The sequence below is a fragment of the Arvicanthis niloticus genome, chromosome 4 (assembly GCF_011762505.2).
Source record: "Arvicanthis niloticus isolate mArvNil1 chromosome 4, mArvNil1.pat.X, whole genome shotgun sequence".
In the NCBI taxonomy this organism is placed as follows: domain Eukaryota; kingdom Metazoa; phylum Chordata; class Mammalia; order Rodentia; family Muridae; genus Arvicanthis; species Arvicanthis niloticus.
Window position 1 is genome coordinate 75,195,559 of NC_047661.1, and position 21,713 is coordinate 75,217,271.

At 48.8% G+C, this 21,713-nt stretch overlaps 2 protein-coding genes across 11 annotated transcripts; both read right to left on the reverse strand.

Annotated features, from left to right (window-relative positions):
• Positions 1-419: 419 nt before the first annotated feature.
• On the reverse strand, positions 420-6,170 carry Ecm1 (extracellular matrix protein 1). Of its 10 annotated transcripts, none has more exons than XM_076932934.1 (11): positions 5,806-6,026; positions 4,643-4,705; positions 4,394-4,495; positions 4,185-4,265; positions 4,015-4,095; positions 3,359-3,409; positions 2,788-3,107; positions 2,164-2,538; positions 1,528-1,748; positions 1,095-1,182; positions 420-738 (listed from the first exon to the last, which is right to left on the reverse strand). In XM_076932934.1, the coding sequence occupies exons 1-11, from the start codon at positions 5,873-5,875 to the stop codon at positions 499-501; spliced, it is 1,692 nt and encodes a 563-aa protein (XP_076789049.1). In that variant the 5' UTR covers positions 5,876-6,026; the 3' UTR covers positions 420-498. The 10 variants fall into 10 exon arrangements, with proteins under 10 accessions (XP_076789049.1, XP_034357093.1, XP_034357092.1 ...); XM_034501202.2 differs by having other exon boundaries at positions 3,359-3,412; positions 5,806-6,023; XM_034501201.2 differs by having other exon boundaries at positions 4,394-4,498; positions 5,806-6,023.
• Positions 6,171-6,415: 245 nt separating this feature from the next.
• Tars2 (threonyl-tRNA synthetase 2, mitochondrial) lies at positions 6,416-21,675 on the reverse strand. Its single transcript, XM_034500705.2, has 18 exons — positions 21,533-21,675; positions 21,092-21,288; positions 18,966-19,089; positions 17,201-17,325; positions 16,545-16,662; positions 16,381-16,445; positions 16,061-16,139; positions 14,185-14,331; positions 13,743-13,841; positions 13,130-13,347; positions 12,201-12,363; positions 11,722-11,859; positions 11,467-11,544; positions 9,054-9,154; positions 8,790-8,891; positions 8,546-8,618; positions 7,799-7,913; positions 6,416-6,776 (listed from the first exon to the last, which is right to left on the reverse strand). The coding sequence occupies exons 1-18, from the start codon at positions 21,611-21,613 to the stop codon at positions 6,628-6,630; spliced, it is 2,172 nt and encodes a 723-aa protein (XP_034356596.1). The 5' UTR covers positions 21,614-21,675; the 3' UTR covers positions 6,416-6,627.
• Between the last annotated feature and the right edge of the window lie 38 nt (positions 21,676-21,713).

The window sequence follows — 21,713 nt, forward strand, 5'->3', positions numbered from 1 at the left end:
TGAGCTCTGGCCTCCACACCATGTGTGTGCATATTTACATACACACTGTATGCACATTCACAGACACACACTGAGACCACACAGCCTGCACTGGGGATATACCTCAGTGGTAGAACATGTGATTTGTTGTCAAGATGCTGGTTTGATCCCAAGTGAAATAAAATGGCAGGTTGGGGTGTGGCCCAGCACAGACTACATCTTTTCCACTTTGACTCCCAACAGCTAGCTACTGGGGTGGAGTTCTATTAAGATACTTGATTAAGGTCAAGATGACAAGTGAAGTCAAGCCACTTAGCTCTGGTCCCACCACATAAGGAACATCTCCTGTTCAGTGGTGGGAACAGGGGTGGGAACAGGCCACTGGGCTGGTCTTAGGGAGCTTACGCAGGTGTGCTTGTGCTCGAAAGACAATAAGGATGCCAAATCTAAGAGGCATTTATTGTAATGAGTGTTCAAGGAGGGTGGAGTAGGGCGGTTCCCCGTCTAATCCTCGGAGGCTCAGGGTGACTCATTCTTCCTTGGACCCGGGGCGGGGCTGACATTTGTTTCCCCAGTTGGGCCCTGCTCCCCCAGGCCAGTGGCATTCCCAGGGTCTCCAGCCACCAAAGCCACGTTCCTCAGGTAGTTGGCATTGAAGCAGCTGGCTTGTTTATCTCCAGGAGACAGGTCACAGCAGAGGGCAGGGTCTTTCCACGAGTTCCTCCGGGAACCACAGAGACTCTCAATAAAGGCCAGTTTCTGAGACGTAATGTAAAGCAGCGGTAGTCAGGGGTGGGGAGGTCAGAGGTTAGGTGTGGCTGCCCTCTGGTCAGCTTCTACTGCTTGCCCACTGGATCCCTCTGGAGGCCCAGAGCCTGCAAGCTTCCCTACCACAGCAGGATTCCTTGTCACTGACAGATGTGCACACCTGGAAATGCCAGAAGCTTGCAGCCCAGGACAAGGACAAGAGGCCCTCAGGAAGGAAGACTTCTAGAACTCAAGAAGTAATCTATTCCACTCATCCTGACTTCCATGAACAGGTTTGAGGTATTAAAGAGAAGGGCAATCTCTACTTCTAACCTTCTCCCTGGACATGGCTTCTCCCACACCCTCACCTCCTCTTCGCCACAGCAGGCCTGCTCTGGATACGGCAGTTCACAGCAGCGGACCGTCATGTTCTGGATCAGCCCAGGAATCTGTTTACTGTGGTTGGTATGAAAGAGGGGGAGTTCAGGGTCTTTGTTCCACAGTACCCAAAGTCTGCTGGGGTCAGGGGTGGCTTATGCCTGCAATCCCATTACTTCAAGTACAGGGGGCAAGAAGATTGGTCCAGTTCAAAGTAGCCTTGACCACAGAGTGAAACTCTTTCAAAACAAAGAAATAAACACACACCCCCTCAACAACTCTGCTGGAACTGGAAGTCATGATTTTGTCCTCCCCAAGGGCACCCCACAAGGGCACCCCACAAGGGCACCCCACAAGGGCACCCCACAAGGGAGGAGGTCTTTGGCTAGGGAAGAGGGTGAGGAAGACCTGGGTAAGACTCACTGCTTGCTGAGGACTCTTCCATTTCCACAGAGCTGGCCCATGAGGTTGGGGGTGACTCTGCTGAGGTCAAGGGTCAGGATATCCCGGTCGTAGTTGGGGTAGGGAGCTAGGTGCGCAAAGCATTCATCACGGGCAGGACCAGGAGGGTGGTGGCAACACGAGTGGGGATGGGTCTTTATAGCCAGCTCCTTATCACAGTATCCATCCAGGGTGTCCTCCCACTGCGGACCAGAGAGACGGAAGTCAGAGCAGGGCCACCTGGCCCCTCCTCCTTCCCACACCTTATCACTTTCAGCTATGAGATGAGGCCCCAGGGACCAAAAGGGGAGGGTGAAGGGAGGAACACAGATGACGCTCCTAATTGGCCACTGGAGATGAGCTGGACCAGTAGGTACAGAGGGTCGGGTGAGAGCTGGACAGATGGATGGATGGATGGCAGACAGATGCATATGTAGGGTTACGGGTGGATGAGACCAGGATGGAAGCACGAAGACTCAAGGTGAACAGACTTGGATGACAGACACAACGGATGGACGGATGGATGGACAGTCACAAGCAGACGGATGTGGATGGATGGTTGTAGAGTCAGCGGTTGGAACTGGGTGGGCAGGCAGTTAGGCTGGGATGCCCACTTACGGCCTTCCATGTGCAAGTGTGGTTGTGGCCCTGGCGGCAGCAGCGCTGGAACTCTGTCTCCAGCTGGGTCAAAGCCTGCAGCTGCCTCTGGAAGGCGTCAGTAGCTGGGAGGTGACGCGGCACGGAGCGGAAGCGTCTCAAGAGACAGATGTTTTTGACATTGTCCGGTGTGGGCAACCCCGGGGGGAAAGGCAGCTGGGACCCCGAGGACATGCCATTCTGGTGGCTGGGGCAGGGTCGGAGCAGGTAGTCTGGCTGAGGGGCTCCCTTCTGGAAGCAAGAGAATCGCTCCTCCCCACGCTGTTTGCAGCACAGGTGGGGTCGGGTCTTGACAGAGAATTCGGCCTCACAGAACTGGGTCATTGCATCCTCCCACTAGAGTGAGAGGGGTGGGTCAGCCCAGGACACCATTGTTCACAGTCCTGCCTCCTCCCAGGCTCCAGGAAAGGACCCTAGGCAGGCAAATAAGCAGCAAGCCGACCCATGTGCTCTGTTCCTACCCAGGGTGAGGTGTGGAGCTCTCTCTCTCTCTCTCTCTCTCTCTCTCTCTCTCTCTCTCTCTCTCTCTCTCTCTCTCTCTCTCTCTCACACACGTACACACCCAGCAGCTGCAGCCACCCTTACCACAAGCTTCATACAGTCTAGGCGGTTTGTGTCGCTGCGGCAGCGACAACAGCGGGAATATCCTGTCTCCAGCAAATTGAGGGTCTCTCCCTGGCGACTAAGGTGAGAGTAGCCGGTCTGTGGCAGGTTCCAGGGGCCGTAGACCACGTGCTGACGCTCAGGAAGGCAGATCTGCTTCAGATTGTCTGGAGAAGGCCGTCCAGGAGGGAAGCCATCCAGCCGGTGGCCCCAGATACCTCTCCGTCCCTGCTGGCAGTGACGGGCTGGGTTCCAAGTCCGGGGCTCTGGAGGGATCTGGCCCGTCAAGGTGTGTGGCTTCTCTAGAGCAGAGAAAACAGTGGGGAGGAATACACTAAGGCTGGCTGAGCTGAGAGGATTGGAAGACCTGGAGTTGGAGAAAGGGTTGGGATCCTGTGTGGGAAACAAGAAGCTAGTCTGGGCTTCTTACCTTCAGGGTCTCTGAAAGAGAAAGGTAAGTGCTGTACAACCGGGGTACCTCAGGCCAGCATTAGCTCTTTCCTGAGGCTCAAGCGCTAACCGTGGGGACAGACAGACCAGTGTGGTCACTCACCCACTTTCTGCCTGGACTGGACAATCTCCTCCTGATGTTCCACAGGTGGGTCTACTGGGGTAGGAGGAGGAGTGTAAGCAAAGGCTTGTTGGGGTGGGCGTCTCTAAAACACAGGCTCTTGCTAGTTCCCATGCACAAAGGAACTCAGCAGAGAGGCCAGTAAAAATGCATGTTATTCTACATAATTTACTCATACAGCTGTGTCACAGGCATCGTTTCTGTCTGTCCATCCCTTCCTTCCTTAAAACTGGGCCTCATGTACTCAAGTGTCCCAGGCTGGCCTTGAACTCAGTAAAGCTGACCCTGGCTGTCCAGGAACTTGCTCTATATACCACGCAGGTCTTGAACTCAGAGCTCTGCCTGCCTCTGCCTCTGCCTCCTGAGTGTTGGAATTAAAGTCATGTGCTACCACTGCCAAGCCTAAGAATAACTAAGAAGGTCTGATATTCATGCAAGTGCCACCATATCCAGTTGATGCAGTGCGGGGATCAAACCCAGGGCTGTGCGGTGGTCAGACAAGCATTCTACCAGCTGCGCAGATAAAGACTGAGGCTCTGAGAAGTAAACGGCTCACCCAGAGTAAGTCCATGTCCCCTCCTCCCCAAGCCCGCTCTGTGTCTGGAGGAAAGCTGTGGGGTAAAGAGGGAATCACTTACCTTCCTTCTGTTCAATAGTGACTCGGGGAGGGGGCTGCTCTTTCTGCAGGGGGATGGCTTCTTGAGGGACAGCAGGACCCTCTGTGAGATAGGGGAGAGCACAGGAAGTGGAGGTCAGGCTAGTGTCAGCATCACAGTGGGGTGGGCCGTGGGAGCAGGAAAGCACTCACCTTTATCTACATTAAGGTTTAGGAAAGCGGGCCACTCTTCCTGGTACGCCGGGATGTCGTCTGGAGAGGAAGGGGGCTGCACTACAAGAACAGGCAGTATGAGCAGCCTAGGCAAACAGTGGGGTAGGGTCCCCCTCCCCACTGAGAACAGGAAGTACAGTAGATTAGAGGTCTAGAGGGTAGCTGAGAGGGCTTTGGGGCAGCCTCACCTTTTCTTTGTTCCTCAAAGAGGGGAGGGTCATGCAGAGATGTTTCAGAGTGGTCGATTCGGAGTCTACGGGTTTGTGGTGGGGAAGGGGGTGCTGCATAGCCTACTAGAGGCAAGAGGGGTGACACTCAGGGCCTCACAATCACATGCTTGTTCCCCACAGATACTACAGCCATACTGGCCCAAGTGCTCCCGTCCTCTGACCTGGACAGCTAAGGAGGTTGGGCCTGGTTAGTTCTTAGGCTCTTACCTTCATGGAGGTGCTCGAAGAGGTGCTCTGGCTTCAGCTCTCTCTGCTCTAAAGCCTTGAAGGCTGGAGGAAGGAAGAACAAGTCAGGGGAAGTTTTGAGGGGTCCTTTCCTGGTCCTGGGCAAAGGATGGGGAGGCTGTGGAGGCCAAGACTGTGGAAAAACTGCTGTGGGGGAAGTACCTCCCCTCTAAGTGGCTGGGTTCTGAGAAAACCTGAGTTTGAGTCTAAAGGGAATGTGACATGTGGCTGGGAAGGAGGTCTAATTTCCTGTCAGCATCTCCCCTGGAGGGGGCTTGTGGCTGTCATCAATATTCTGATGCTCCTCTAGGGTTTGAGGACCCACTTCTCTCCACACCTCTTCCTATGGGCCTTTAAAAAAAACTTTAGGCCTTTGGGTAGGACGCCCAGCCAAGTGTTTAAGCACCTTCCCCAGTCAATCTCAGCTTATTCTAGGTTTCTTAAAAAAGAAAAATATTATTTGTGTATGTGTGGAAGGGGCCAGTGTGTCACCGTGGTGATGTGTGTAGGTCAGAGGACAACTTGTGGGAGTCAGTTCTCTTCTATGTGGGTTACTGGGATTGAGTACAGGTCACCAGGCCTGTTGGCAAGCATACTCAGCCATCTCGCTGGCGAACTTTAGGCATCTGACTTAGAGCTTGGGGCATCTGGAGCTGAACTGAAGGCACAAGCCTAGGAACCAGGACAATGTGGTGGAGCTGTTCCAGACCCAGGCTCTGCCTGTCCAAAGTTGGTATTTCCTTTTGTTCAGACTTCAAAGCAGTGTGTATGTGCATTACAGAGGATGACTGTGGATGGACTCTCTAACTCGTCCTCTAACCGGGGTGAGCCAGTCAAGGCTCCCTGGCTCAGTGGACTGAGTTTCAGCAGCCTGAGGGCCTCCTTATCCCTCTTCACATGTTCAGACAAGAGGCTCCTTACCCTGTAAACTCACCTGTCTTGTGTTGTCTATTTGATTCCAATTTTTGTGTTTCTTAGGAACTACCTCTAGGTATTCTGCTCCTGCTCCAGCCTCCATGGTTAAAGGTTCAGGTACCCCAGCCCTACTTCACAATGACATGTTCACATAAAGGAAGCCAATCACCTAACTGCTGAGCATTTTGGAGCCAGGCTCCTAAGCAACTGCTGACCCCACCCCGACTCACCTCCCTCAGAGGCAGCAGAAGCAAGAGCCAAGCAGGCCAAGACCAAGGCTGATCTGGATATGGTCCCCATCCTGGGGCAAGAATTGGGTCACTGGTCACCCAGAAGCTGGTTGTCACAGGCAGATCTAAACTTGAAGGGGTTGGGCCACTTGCTGCAAGCCTGCTCCTCTGGCTGCTGCTACTGCGGCTGTGAACTTCAAGGCCTGCTGTCTCTCTTATATGCTATCTCCCGCCCTCCTGTTTCCTGCCATGACTCAGTCCCAGCTGCTCCTCCTCTTCCAGTCACTCCTCCTAGACTCATGGAGCCTCCTTAGCCTGGGAAGAATGAGGTGATGGAGGGAACACTCATGGGTCCCCTCAAAACTGATGCAGAGAATCATGGAGCAAGTTGGCATCTGGACCCTTAATTTGTGCCTCAGTTTCCCTGTATACAGTCCTTTATAAAGAATGAATCTGACAGTCTTCTGGATGGGAATGGGGGAAGGGCACTAGAAATTTTACTGGGGGTGGGGTGGGGGGAACAGCTGCCTGGGGCCACTCCCTTGCTGGTCAGAGGCCTCAGTATCCCTTTGCCTCAGGTCTGGGAAAGAGGGAGACAAAGCATTCAGAGTCAGATGAAGGCACAGCCTTGGCTTCAAGTTTATTTTGTATTCTCCTTCTATCAGGCATACAGCATTCCCCCCTGTGGGAGCCCTACATCATGTCTATTTTCAGGGAACAGTTCTGAGGACTCGGGGACATGCTGGGCTACCAGGTGGGATAGTGTCCTGTGGAAAGGGATGGATGGCTCTTATGAGTCTGTACATCACCAGTGGACATCACTCAGAACACTTCTTCTGCATTGGGGACCCTGGCGTCCTGTAACTCCAGCAGTCTCTGCACGGCCTCAGCCAGGCCTCGCTCCCCGAGCTGCCGGTTATCCCGAGTGCGTATGCTCACTGTCCTTTGACTCTGCTCTCGCTGGCCAACCACTGCAGGAAGAGGAAAGATTTGCAAACCCAAGGAAAAGTCGCCCTATGGGTTGTTTCCTTTTGCTTTGCACAAACTTCAGACTCCTGAATCTTTAGGAAGGGTAGGAGCAGAGCCTAGCTGTGGCGAAAGCACACGCTTAGCTGAGCTTGCCCTGCTGCTGGCTGTCCATTCTGTGGAGATAAGGAATGGTCCAGGCTCTACCCGCCTTATCACTGCAGGTCAGGAGCCCAGGGTTGGGAGATAATTAGAGTCAGTCAGACAAAGACAAACATGGAGAGCTACACACAAAGAAAAACTGTATGTGTGTGACCAGGGGGAGGGGTACAGCACAGGAAGGGGAAACAACAGGGCGGGTCTATGGCACAGCTTGCTCTCAGTGCTGGCAAGGCAACCGGCATGTGTGATGATGCCCCAGTCAGGCAGTCTGGCTGGGAGTTCCTGCTTCTTGCCTTTGGAGCCCCAACAGCCAGGAGCAACTTCCTTCCCTAAGGCCTTTCTTGTCCCCTAGAGCTGCCTCCGCCCACATAACAATAAACAAGGCAATTAATTAATTCCTTGATTGGTTGATTGGTTTTAGTGCTGGGATCAAGCTCATTGAAGGCAAGTGCTCCACCACAGAGCAGCACGCCTGCTCTCGGCTCACTAACAATCTTGCTGCACAGAGCACGCAGTACTCTATGCCCTCCTGCCTGTACCTGCCAAATCCTGGGATTACAGGTGTGCCTGCCATGCCTGGCTTCAACCGATACCTTCTTAACCCTCTCCTGTCTCTTCCTTTTTGACGCTGGCCTGGTTAACTAACTTACAGAAACATCCTAGGGTAGGGTTAACAAGAAGAAAACTGTTCTGAGGGATGGAATAGTTTGTGGGAAGGAGCAATGGAAGGCAGGCAGATTAGTCAGGCTCCTACCCAGCCCAGGTAATGAGTCCCAATTAATTCAATGTACACAGTGCTAAACAACAGACTTAATACAGAAAATGTACAGCTTGGGGCTTTGAGGTCTAAGGCTAACCCTCTTACCAAACTGAAAATTGTAGTGGGCAAGCTGGGCCCGACGGACTCTCCGGCTGAGGGTTAGTGCAGAGTCTGCATCGAGATCACTCACAAGTCCTGCAGCCTGCAGACACTGTTGCACCTGGGACACAGAGTTGGTGATGACTAAATCTGAATGGAAGCCTGGGCTATGATGGCCGGCCACTCTTCTTCCTCAGTTGCTTGTCTCACCAGACAAGCTGGCTGACTGCCTCTTTTCTGAGACACTGAGGCCTCCTTCCCATCCCTAACCTAAAACCTTTTCGTGTGCGTCTTACAGAAGATGAACCCTCAATTATTCTCCGGGTTCTGTTCGCTACTAGGCGCCCATCTACCCAACCAGCTGCTTAACTCCAGTCCGTCCATATTCTTAAGTTTTTAGAAAGACAACTTCATGCAGCTCAGGCTATGAACCTATGCACAAACATAAACTTTTTTGATGCTCCTGCTTCGGCCTGCCAAGTGCTAAGATCACAGGCTTATGTGGCGCTGGACTGAACACACTGCTCTCTGCATACTAGGTAAATATACGACCAACTGACCTACATCTCCCGCCTTACCCCTAATTATTTAAAAAGGGTCTCACTATGACGCCAAGGCTGAATTCAATTTTTAGATGGAGAGTGTGTAGCACTTGGGGAAGCTGCCTCTCAGGCCCTTCCCACTCTCCTGCAGAGCCTCTCTTTCACCAGATGGCAGATGCCCTGCTGTTCCCAATTTTGCTCTCAACCGCACCTGCTTGGCATATTCCTCTTGCTCTGTCCTCACAGGGATGACCACCACCTGGAGTGGGGAGAGCCACAGGGGCCTGTTGGCAGGAAACAGGGGCAGGAAATTAGTCATTTGGCTTTAGCCATTAGGCATAGGTGTAGCTGTAGGGAGACCTGAAAAGGAAATGCATAGGGTAAGAAGCTCAGAACCTAAGGCATGAGCTCTCTGGCTGGAGAGAAGAGCAGAACTCCGGTGTCCAGTGACTCACCATTTCCCCCCACAGCTTTCTGCCAGCACTCCCAACAGTCTTTCCACAGAACCAAGCACTGCTCGGTGAATGAGGACTGGACACTCTGGGACCCCCTCCGGCCTTGGAAGGAGAAGGGGAGTGAGTGAACGGTGAAAGTGTCACAACCTGAGCAGCCCAAATCACGTCCTGTTACCAAGAACCATCTCTGATGGGGTAGGGTGTGGAGGGCTGGCTCAGTGTAAGGAGTAGTCAAAGGCAGAGAGGCTGCGGCAGGTTCTGTACCCCTTGTACTGTAGGTCAAATCTCAGTGGCAGCTGGAAGTCAAGCTGGATTGTCCCACACTGATGGGGCCGCCCGAGGGCATCGTGGAGGTGCACATCAATCTGGAGATGGGAGGAGGAGAATCACACCCAACAGCTTTCACTAGCTTCAGCAGCCAACCTCCTTTGCTACAGAGCCGTGTCACCCAGATGCCAATACTCCTTCCTCTCTCACCTGATAATGAGGGACTCGCCATACTCCAGCCCCTTAATTCCCTGAGTTCTTCTTGAGACCTATACCTCGCCTATGCTGCACCACACCCCGTCATCTCCCTCAGTGGCAATCATCCCATGAATGGCTCTGCAGCTCCTTTCTCACCCACAGCCCCATCCCCGTTTACTGCCCTACTCAGAATCCATCCAAGAAAGGCTAAAGGCATGCAAGAGAATTTTCTAGAGATAGCCCACCATTTTGCATGGCTGTGGTGGGTGAGCTCTGTGATGCAGGGTCCTTAAGAGACTTCATCCCAGGATTGCTGCTTGCTGCTGATATGCCTTTCCTGTCACTATTACATAGCCTAATGATTCCTGGGCACCAGCCCACACTATTGGGCAGGTTTCCTGCAGATCAACATGAAGATGAACTTTTATACAGTAATGCTGTGTAGTGAATTGATGATATCATAATTCCTGATAATGATTGTATAGAATTCCTAAATCGATACAAATAATCTCAAGCTCCCTAAAGAAAGAATAAAAGCTGCAAATAGCTCTGTAAACCTTCACATGTCCTGGGCTAGTTGCACTAGGAAAAGAAAGCAGGCTTGGAACAAATTTATGATTAAGAAAAACATTCCTTCTAGGTAAGGAATGAGGCCACTATCTAGTAACTAAAAGTCATAAATTGGGAACAAACAATTTATTGTAGGTTCAAGGACAGAAAATAAATGATGGGCTAGTTTATATAAGACTTCAAAAATGGCAGATTATTTGTCTCTTGACAATACTGTGCTAACTTGTGACATAAAAATCATTGTTTTAAACTTATAATGAACTCATGTTTTTTTGGCTTTTGTGTTTGTTTTTCGAGACAGGGTTTCTCTGTGTGGCCCTGGCTGCCCTGGAACTCACTCTGTAGACCAGGCTGGCCTCGAACTCAGAAACCTGCCTGCCTTTTTTCCCCCATGAGTGCTGGGATTAAAGGCGTGCGCCACCACTGCTGAGCAGGATGCTGCTTTATTAGAAGGGGGCTGGAGAGCCAGTGCTGAGTTAAGAGGGCTTGCTCTGTGTGTGTGTGTGTGTGTGTGTGTGTACGTGCATTGTGGTTGTGTGCCCATGGAAGTTGGGAGAGGATGGCAGATTCCAAGGCACTGTGGTTAGGCAGTTGTGAATGGCTTGATGTGGGTGCTGGGTATCAGACCCAGATCCTCTGCAAGAGCAGCACATGCTCTTCACCATTGAGCCATCTCCAACTGAGATGAGCCCAATTTGACTTTTGAAGTAGGGTCTCACTATGTGGCCCTGGCTGGTTTGGGACTTGATATATAGATCAAGTTGGCCTTGAATTCACAGAGATCTACTTGCATCTGCCTCCCAAGATGTAAGTGCTGTGATTAAGGCATGCAGTCAACCATCACATTAGGCCCCCAACTCTTGACTTTTTAAGAGATAGATTTTTTTTCCCTTAGTATTTTCAAACAAGGTCTTGTTATGTGATTCAGTTTGGCTTTGAATTCACATTCTCCTCTCTTAATCTCCTGAGTGCTGAGATTACAGGTGTGTAACAAAATTCATATCTATTTCTCTTGCTCCTTCTCTCTTTCTGTGTATGTGTGTGTGTGTGTATATATATATATATATATATAATCATTATTTCTGGTTTTTGAAACAGGGTTTCTCCGTGTAGCCCTGGGAGTGGGAGTCCTGGAACTTACTCTCTAGACCAGACTGGCCTCGAACTCAGGGATTACAGCCTGTGTCACCACTACCCAGCTATATTGGCTATCTATATTTTAAGTTATCATTACTACTTTTTTACATTTATTTACTTTGTATGTATGTGTATAGAGTGAAAATGTAGAAGGCAGAGGACAACTTTGGGAATTGGTTCTTGCCTTACACCATACAGGTTCCAAAGTTGGTTGTTTTTGAAATGAGGTCTCTCTGTGTGGTGTTCGCCAGCCTGGAATTCACCATGTATGTCAGGCTGGTCTTGAACTCACAGAGATCCACTTGCCTATGCTGCTGGGATTAAAGGTGTGCATGCTGTGCATAGCTACAGACAGATTTTTTTTTTTTTTTGAGACCAGGCTAGCTTTGAAATAATGGTATATGACACCACTGCCTGGTTCCTACATAAGTTTTAAAACAATTTTTTGTAGATACAACTTAATAAAGTAAGATAAATACAACTCTCAAGTGTGGTTCCAGCTTGCCTTAGGCCCATAGAAAGCCCCATCTCCAGGGTTGAGGTCCCAGGGTTCTCCAAACTCCTCCAAGGCTTGTTGTAGGACCTTAGAGGGAACAAGATGACAGGAACACGTAAGGAGACTAATGAGCAGGGTAACCTGCTGGTCTATGAAAACTAATACTATAGCTTATGCCTTCTGAAGACCTTATTACATACCCCCACTCTCCCGCTCTCCCCTAGAGATGGGCTTGTCTGCCTCGCTTCCCTTTCTTTTACTTGCCTGCTCAGCCTGGTCCCATAGGCTGGGCTCCCCTAGGAAGCCAGATGGTCTGGTAGATAAAGCCAGGTGGAAGGAAAAACCAAGAACCGAGTAAACAGACCGGAGAAAATCAAGGCAGCCCCGGATCTCTGCTTCTAGCTGAAGACAGGAAGTCAGGATGTTAGCCGTACGTCAACTAGAAATCAGAAGGGATGGGTAGTTTGGGGGGAAAACATGAAAACCAGAGGGGTAGCTATACTACAGTATAAAGAAGGCAACTGGGGCCTCTGGATAAAGCGTGGTTGGTATAATGCCTGACTAGAACACTTGAAGTCCTGGGTTTGATTTCTAGCACTGTATAAACCAGGCATGGTAGCATACACCAGAAATCTCATTGCTCAGGAGGTGAGGCAGAAGGACCGTAAATTCAAGGTCATCCTTAATTATGAAGTACATTTGGGGCCAGCCTGGACTACATGAGACCCTGTCTTTAAACCCACCTGATTGAGTGCACAGAAGATGTGAGCATCATCCTGCTGGAAGCCCCACAGCCTCGTTAATCCTCCCAGACTGCCAGAGGCCTCAGCCCGATGCAGGACTCCGAAATCAGCTAGTCGTATAGGCAGTTCTCGCCAGGATCTGGGCCGGTGGGCAAACATCAGGCTGAGGTTGGAATGAAAACAGATTAGGGCCATAGGGAAAATGAGCCCTGGCCTTAGTATGTAGCCTTGGCTGACCTAGAACTTGCTATGTAGCTTAGGCTGGTCTCAAACTCATGATCTTCCTGCCTTTGCCTCCCCAGCTCTGAGATTACAGCAGTGTCCCAACATGCCTATCACTGAGTATCCATTTTCTCTGCAATCCTAGCTGTCACCCTGTCTCTTTCAGCATGTTCTCCTCAGAGTTTGAGGCCAGCCTGGTCTATGCAGTGAGTCTGGAGCTAGCCAGGGATACATAGTGAGACCCTGTCTAGAAAAAAAAAAGAGTTAAACTCTTAGTCACACCATAGTAGGCATCATTTACTGTCCATACTCTGTGATGAATACAGAGCCTTGACATTACTGAAGAACACAGATGCCCAAGAAATAGAATAATTTCCCAAAATTCACTTGGCTAAACTTGAATCTACTGGACATAGATTCAAGGCCCAAATTAGATGTCTCAATATTCTTTCCAAGGTTTGTTCTTTTCCTTCCTTCCTTTCTGATTTTTTGAGACAGGGTTTCTCTTTGTAGCCTTAACTGTCCTAGAACTAGCTCTGTAGACCAGGCTAGGTTCAAACTCAGAAATCTGCCTGCCTCTGCCTAGTATACTGGAATTAAAGGCATGTGCCACCTCGCCCAGCTCCAAGGGTGCTTTCTATTACTTTACACTTGGTGACCTGTATCCCAGCCCCAGGAGGAGCTGGGCCTCCTGGCTCCCAACTCACCAGTGTGCAGGGCAATTCATGGGCTTTAGAGCAAGCTTGTCTTTGGGACACCTGGCAGGATGGCTGCTCTGGGAGTTGTCAACACCATCAGTGCCTGGAGGCTTCAGGGAAAACATGTCTGCCCTGTAATGCTCCCAGTGCCCTGACTGTTCCCAGAGTTTTGTAGAGAACAGCGTGGGAGTTTTCACCTCTGAGAAACCACGGCGGGCATACTCAGCCTGCAAAGGTGGATACAGACATCAAATGTCAAACCTAACTGGAAGCAGAGGAGATAAAAGCTTTGTGATTCTCTCGAGGGCTCAGGCCATGCTGACCAAAGTCAAAAGCTATTACCTACCATGCTGATGCTCTAAGCCGCCTCTCCACAGACAGCACTACAGGAACAGCTTGTTAAAAGACACCAGGACTCTAAGACCTATGCTCTCACTCTCTACTCCCTTGTTCCCTGAGACAGAATCCACTATATGATGGTACAGGCTGTCCTCAAACTCATGATCCTTCTTTTTTAGTCTCTTGGTGCTGGGACTCTAGGCACATGCCAGGATGCTTGAGCCAAGCCAAACTCAAACATCTTGGTCTCCATCCCTGTCCACTAGGCTCATGTCCTCCTTACCCTGATGAAAGCCACCAGGGCATTATAGACTCTTGTCCCTCGTGGCAAGAAAAAGCAGCTCCCAGGGCTCAGTTCATGGAAGAAGAAGAGTTCCTGTTCCTGGGGAAAGAATGTGACCTGTCATTCAAGTGGGGGAGGGCTCTGGAACTATAGACACAAGTGACAAAGCTCCGTCTGTCTGGACCTTCTGGCAGATTACAATCGCACTCTTCCACCAGGTGTGGTTGTTTGAACCTTTAATCTTAGTACTTGGGAGGGAGAGGAGGAGGGTCAAGGGTTTGGGTCATTCTCAGCTATAGTAGAAAGCCAGCCCAGTCTATATGAGACCTGTCTAAAAAACTCAAATCTGAAACAAAAGTCAAGATAAAAACCCAACAGAAGACCAGGCCACATTCGCTTGCCCTCGCCCTCCACCACCCTTTCCACTCTTCTGTGCCCCTACCTTCCCGATGCGTCTGTGGTCTCTTAACTCTGCTTCCTCCCTTCGAGCTTCCCAAGTCCTCAGTAACTCTGCCTTGGGGAAAGAAATTCCTGATACCCTCTGCAGTGTCTCAGGCGTTCCAGAGAACTTCCACAAGGCTGAGGAGTTCTGTGAGGACAGAGGGAGTCAAAAGGAAGAAGAAGCAGACCTGAGGCACTGGCTCTCCTGTCAAGTCTCTGATACTTTCAGTTCAGAGGTCACCACCTGAAGATCAGTTCACTTCATTATTTTTCCTAACACCCATACTCAGAATTGCGTGTTCCTCCTCGGGCTACCTGGATCATGTCTTGTATATGTGTGTGTGTGTATATGAAGATCAGTTTACCTCATTACTTTTCCTGCCATAAGTACCCATTGCATCTTTCCTGGATCATGTTGTGTGTGTGGTGTGTGTACGTATATATGTATGTATATATGAGGTGTAATGTCACACAGCCATCTTTTTCTTTACATTCTCACTGTCCTCTGGACCCTTGTCCTCTTATGTTTAGTTCCACCTCCTAATTAATTACTTGTTAGAAGAAAAACTAAACTATGGTCAAATGTCCTCCTGTCCACCATTCTTTATCAATATTCCATACAGCTGCTAGGAAAGCCAATCTTCCACACCACACACTAATCCTAGCTACATGAAACTCAAATGCCTCTGCTTGCTCTTTAAGAGTATTATTAAGAGCCGGGTGTGGTGGATGCCTTTAACCCCTGGTTTTAGCACTTGGCAGAGGCAGTGACTTTGAGGTCAGATGGTCTACAAAGCAAATTCCAGGACAGCCGGGGCTACACAGGGGGAAACCTTGTCTCAAAAACCAAAACCCAAAAACTAACCAAAATCAACCAACCAAACAAAAAATCCAATATTACTAAGAACCTTTGCTGATGTTTTAAGACAAGGTCTCGAATAGTGAAAACTGACCTCAACTTGCTGTATCACTCAAGGATGACCTTGAACTCCTAGTCTTCTGCCTCCATTTCCCAAGTGCTGGGATCACAGGCCACACACCTGCCCTGAATGAACTGACAAATTATAGCCTTTCCCTTAAACAGTCTTGTCTGTGCTAGCTGGCTTTGTTTCTATGGTGTGGCTTTACCAGTGCTACAGGAATAGTCAGTCTTGTTTTACAGATACAAACAACAGGGAAGAAGATTTGGCCAAAGCGGCACACCTCATTGGTGGCAGAATCAGACCGCAGATGGCTGAGTTTTCAGGAGGTGTTTTTCCTACACATCCACCTGTCTCTTGCTAGCTTACATCTCAACCAGTAACACAATGTCTAGGAACAGCACTTTCAGGGAAGACAGGCCTGTGCCTTGGGTGCTTTCTCTAATATCTGTCAGCAGTGTCACCAACCCCATACGATCCTGTCCAGCCTGCTCATGGTCTCTTGCTTTATTTCCTTTAATGCAGATCCAGACTTCAGAGTCTAAATTGAATTCTGGACCCTGGCAGGGGCTCCAGTATCTACCATGAAACTCAGTACCTCCCATGACATCTTGAAATTCCAGAATGGAGAAAACCCTCTTTCTCCAAAATTCCCTCATTAGCCATGAAAACAGAGAAGGGGCTAGAAGAGAAAGGACCACCCTTTCCATTCTCTAGCTCTCTCCTATGATAACAAGAGTACCACCCTGAGCTGGGCGGTGGTGGCGCACGCCTTTAATCCCAGCACTTGGGAGGCAGAGGCAGGCGGATTTCTGAGTTCGAGGCCAGCCTGGTCTACAGAGTGAGTTCCAGGACAGCCAGGGCTACACAGAGAAACCCTGTCTCGAAAAACCAAAAAAAAAAAAAAAAAAAAAAAAAAAAAAAGAGCACCACCCTAACTCTAACCCCACAACTCACCGTGAGAAGCTTCAGTGCTCCAATCTGTCCAGTGTGCCGGAGATGGGGACCCTGGCACAGGTCAACCGACATGCCACACCTGAGAGGAGGAGGCTAGTCAGTGATTTCCAGGCTCTCCTGTTTCCTTTTTTCCCTTGAGGGCTTCAACTGACAGAGAGGTGTTGATAGTGCTCTTTCTGACAGAGCAATGGCAGATAAAAGCAGACCCCTTCTCTCATTTTGTTTTCTGGAGCAGTATGGCTCCTCTGTGGTCACGCTGCCTGTACCCCACGTCTGGACTCCTCAGAGTACCCCTGCGTTTCTCCCTTGACAAGGCTTACCCATACACTGTTGCCGTTCCGCCTGTCACTTTCTCCTCGATCAGATGAAGCTTAAAGTGGTTATCCTAGAAAAAGGCAGACAGGCACTGTGAAGCCGCCAGGACGCACTGGGGGTCCCCTTCCCTTCAAGCCTTATCAAGTTCTCTCTCACACTGCCAATTCACCTTGAAGAGCTGGCGAAGCTGATCCAGGGAAGCCTCTAGCCTTCGGAAAGGTTGTGCAGTAGCTATGATCTCCTGGCAAATCCGTTCTAAAATGGGCAACTCTGCGCTGCGGACTGTCCTGGAAAAGGGAGTTCACCGGCTTGCTTCTTCAGAGACAACCCGTGAATGATGACATGTTAACTAGGGAGTCAAGTCCTGACCTCTGACAAATCTGTAATTACTGGCAAAGACAAACTCAGAGAAAACATAAATAGGAAAGTAAGTGTAGATTTTCTGTGTGTGTATGGGGCTGGGGATTGAACCCAGGCCTTGCTCATCTTCAGCAAGCACTCTATAGGAAAGGCAGGAGGATCATGAGTTCAAGAACAGCCTGGGCTACAAAATGAGAAAGAGAGGGAGGGAGGAAGGGAAGGGGAGAGAGTGTATGTTGAGAGAGGAATGCCAGGTGAACAACAGTAATGAGGATGAGGTAGCACTTGAATTCATGAAGGCTAGAGAAGGTGAATTTCAGCAGTCAGAAGACAGACACACTGGAGAAGGGATGGAAGTTTCTGTTTGGAGCCTAGAAGATCTCTTAGCTTCTTCTCTAAAATGAGGTTGCTTCAAGACCCCAGAAACCACCCCAGAATCAATCTCCTTTCTTGGAGATTTCTTACCGTTCTTTTTCCAGAAAGAAATCATGGTAAAAGCCCGATTCCGTACTTGGACCCCGGCAGAGAACAGCACCCAGTTGTTGCTCAGCTGCTGCACCCAGAACATGGGCACTAGAGTGCCAGAACACCTGGATTCACAAGAACAAGTCTGAGCTCATCAACCTCTTGTTAAATACAACCAGCTCTGATGCCTTTCTCTGAGAGGCCGCTGGTTGTTTTAAGACTGACTGCCACAGAACGGAGAACCTAAATGTCTGAAGATAAGTTCTATAAATAGTAAAAAGGTGTTTCAAATGGGGGCTGGAAAGATGGGCTAATGGTTAAGAACACTTGTTCTTGCAGAGGACCCAGTTTTGGTTCTGAGTACCACCTATAACTCTGATTTCCTGGGATCTGACACCCTCTTGTAGACATTAAGGGCACCAGACATGCACATAAACACATAACACATGCAGGCGCTCATATGTATACAAAAATATAAAAAAAATTAATAAAAAAGATTATATATATATATATATATATATATATATGTATTATGTATATGGGTATTTTGCCTTCCTACACAGGTATGTGCACGACATACATGTCTGCTGCCGTGGATCCCCTGAAACTGCAGTTTCAGACAGTTAGGAGCTGCCATGTGGGTGCTGGGAATTGAACCCTGGTCCTCTAGAGGAACAGCTAGTGTTCTTAACTGCTGAGTCATCTCTCCAGCTCCAAATAAAAAACATTTACAGACAACAGAGGGCCAGTATTGTTTTTTCTGCTACTGAGTGGCAGTGTGGGTCCACCCTACACAGCCTCAGTGTCTCTTGGACTAGGAGGTCAGGCTGTTGGCCTTTGCTGCTCCTGTAAGTTTCCAGACTTCAGTATGTTACTTATAAAAAATGTGGTTCTATGCCGGGCAGTGGTGGCGCACACCTTTAATCCCAGCACTTGGGAGGCAGAGACAGGTGGATTTTTGAGTTCGAGCCCAGCCTGGTCTACAGAGTGAGTTCCAGGACAGCCAGGGCTACACAGAGAAACCCTGTCTCGAAAAAACAAAAAACAAAACAACAAAAAAAAAATGTGGTTCTAATTGGATGTGCTGGCTGGTGGGAAAGCTCTGTCTGGAGGCTGACCTTGGGCTATGTAGTAAGACACTGTCTTAAAAACAAAAACAAAAACAAAAAACAGAACAACAAAACCACAACCCACAGTTCCTTCTGGTTTTGCTGCTGTTGATCTTGCTGTGTGTTCTTGCTACAAACCAGGGCCTCACCCAGTAGCTATCCCAGCATTCTGTTTTGCCTTAGTGACATTTTCTGTTCCAGAATCTACTGTGATGGAACTATTCTTAGATTGGTTCACTATTCACATTTAGATGATAAATACATTTTTCTGGATTCTAAAAGACGAGGTTTACGATACTTGAGCTGACATGAAACAAATGGCGCAGAAGGCCTGGGTTTGTGCTCAGTTATGAAACCCATGAGAACTGAGCCATCACGGATGACTTACACTGTGTGCACTAAGAGGCTGAATAGCCACGCTGTCCTGTTTCTCAGTGTTTTCTCTTTCACTAGCAGGCACGGTATTTGCTTAGTAGGCCAATGCTAAATAAAAGTCTTCATCAAAGCTTTCTAGGTTTGTCAGGAATAATCAGTCTGTGATAAGTCTCCTTCCCACTTTCAAACTGAGAAAGTGAAGCAAAAGAACAATTAAATTTTCCTGTTTAAAGATCCATCAGATAATTAGGCACTGTGCTCACCATATGGGAGAAACTTACTGCTTTGCCCTCTGGGGAATCAAATGTCAGAAATCTGAGGTGACAGTCTGTCTCCAAGGGTCGGTCCAGATCATAAAGTTCTCCATTTACTTCAGCAGCCACTGCAGTGTCAGCCAGTGTTGAACTGTAGCAGTAGGAGGGTAGTGGGAAAGAAGAATGTTACAATCCCAGGGCAGAAGGCTGATCTCTCTCAGCAACTCTGATTTGCCAAGTGGAAATAAGTTTCCAGAGCAGTAAGACCTACTATTTCTTTTTGCAAGGTATCCACTGGGAAGAGCAGAAACTATGAAACTATAAAGATAAACCCTCAAGAAAAAGCCCCCACCCTCCATTTTAAAGACAGGTCTTGCTATATGGCACAGGCTGGCCATGAATTCTGAATCTTTTGTCTCCACTTTCTGAATGTTACGATTACAGGTCTGTAGCACTGTGCTTGGCAAGAAGGGCTATCCAAGCATAGTGGCTCACACCTGTAATCTCAGCACTTGGAAGGCCTAAGCAAGAGGGTTTTCCTAAGTTCACGGCCAGGCTGGAGTGAGGAAGTCTCAATAGAGGGGGTGTGGAGCAGGGTCCTTGTGTGAAGTGGTGTCCTTTGGAAGCCACCACAAGGTGTGGCTGGGTCTCAGCACTCTTCTGTGGCCGAGTTACAAAGGCACAGTTTTTCTTGCCCTCTTTACTTTTTCTGACCTCCATAACAACTTAAAACAACATGGCTTTACCTTCTTTTCTTCTTGTTGTATTCAAGGCAGCTGCTGAGATTTACAGTGTGCCTGCTCTGGAAGTTTTTCTTTTAAACTAAACTAAAGAAAAAAAAAAAAAAAAAAAAAAAAAAAAAAAGGTAGGGGCAGAAGACCTCACTCAGGAGAGTGCTTATTTAGATGGAACAAAACAAAACCCCCCAAAAATCAAACCTGGGTTTGATTCCCAACGTTATATAAGGTAGAAATGGTGGTGCACACCTATAAACTTAGGACCCAGAAAGTGGAGGCAAAGGGATCAAAACAGCTCAAAGGTGGGATGCCCAAAATGTTTGTGAGCTGGTATAGGTGCTTGCTCCCAATTGTGATGAACTGAGTTCAATCCCTGGGATCCATATAGTGAAAGGAAAGAACTTACTCCCAAAAGTTGTTCTTTGAGCCAGGCGGTGGTGCCACACACCTTTAATCCCAGCACTTGGGAGGCAGAGGCAGGCAGATTTCTGAGTTCGAGGCCAGCCTGGTCTACAGAGTGAGTTCCAGGACAGCCAGGGATATAGAGAAACCTTGTCTCGAAAAACCAAAAGTTGTTCATTGCCTTCCACATATACATTGTGGCTTGCATTTGTGTGGACATGCAGAGGCACGCATTTTGAGCATTTGGACAAGGATGTGTGTGTGTGAGCGCATATGTAAAAAAAATTATTTTATTTTTTTTGGAGACAGGGTCTCTCTACACAGCCTGGGCTATCCTGGAATTTACCAGGCTGGTGTTGTATTCAGAGACCCACCTGCCTCTGCCAATGAACTCTTGAATTAAAGGTGTGCACCACCACACCCAACCAAAAGAATTTTTTTCTTTTAAAAAGATTTTTTTTTTTTTTTTTTTTTTTTTTTTTTTTTTTTTCTTCTAGGGGAATAGGTGTGTATTCTTCCTTCAGAGTCAACAATCATGTCTTTAGAACAGGGTCTCTCTTTGGGAAGGAGCACCCCAGCAGGCTAGGCTGGCTGACCAGATAGTGCAGGGATCTATCTGCCTGTCTCTGCCTATCCAGTTCTGGGATTACAAACACATGTCACCACACCCTTTTTACTTTTAACCCAAAACTGTTATTTCATTTATTTATGGGTGGGGTACACATGCTACAGTGTGTGTGTGGGGTCAGCGGACAATTTTTAGGAGTCAGTTTCTTTCCACTATGTGGACTGCAAGATCAAATTCAGTTCTCAGGTCCTTACGCTTGTGTGGCAATCAATTAAATGACTGACTGAGTCCCAACCCTAACCTTCTCCCTGCCCAAAGATTGCACTTTTCTAATGGGAAATAAAGAAAAAGAAAAATGTAAACAAACAAAAAGATGCGTTCTTTTCCTGACCAGGTGCAGAAAAGGATAGAAAGATAATTCTAGTACGTAGAGGGTGGCTTGATACCTGATTTGCTGGGCCAGTTGGTAAGGGGTTGTGTTCCACGAAACAGCATCTACCTTCTGGCCTTCAGGAAGTGATATCTTAATAGGCCGGGCTTTCTTCTGTGTTATACTTGCTAACTTTTTCACCTGAGCAGTCCATAGCTCCTCAAAAAGGCCAAATCGTTCTGCCAACCAATGTGGAGGAGTTGGTACAGCGGCCTGAAGGGAAAGGCACGTTAGGAGGTATCACGGTGCTTATTTCTACTACTCCGGAATGGGGGTGGCAGGGGTTATGGATGTTTAAGAAGCATTGGTTCTAAGGTGGGAACTGGGTGACACTAGGTCTTAAACTGGGGATTCAAAGGGACCGCACATTTCTGAGTGGGACAGCAGGGTCCGGGAGAGGCTGGACATCCTGCCCCCTTGGAATCTAATGGGCTAGATGGTTGGGAGCTTGGCGTACCTCATGCACTGTGTGGAGCTCGCAGCGGCGGAACCCGGGGAGTGGGAACACAAGCCGGCGCCACCTCAGACAGAGACCCATGCTGCCTCAAGTCGGTACCTCCATGCTCAGATCACCGCTTCTTCCTCACTAGGCTCCTCATTGGCTTCTGAGCCAGTAATGTCCCTTCCTATTGGATAAC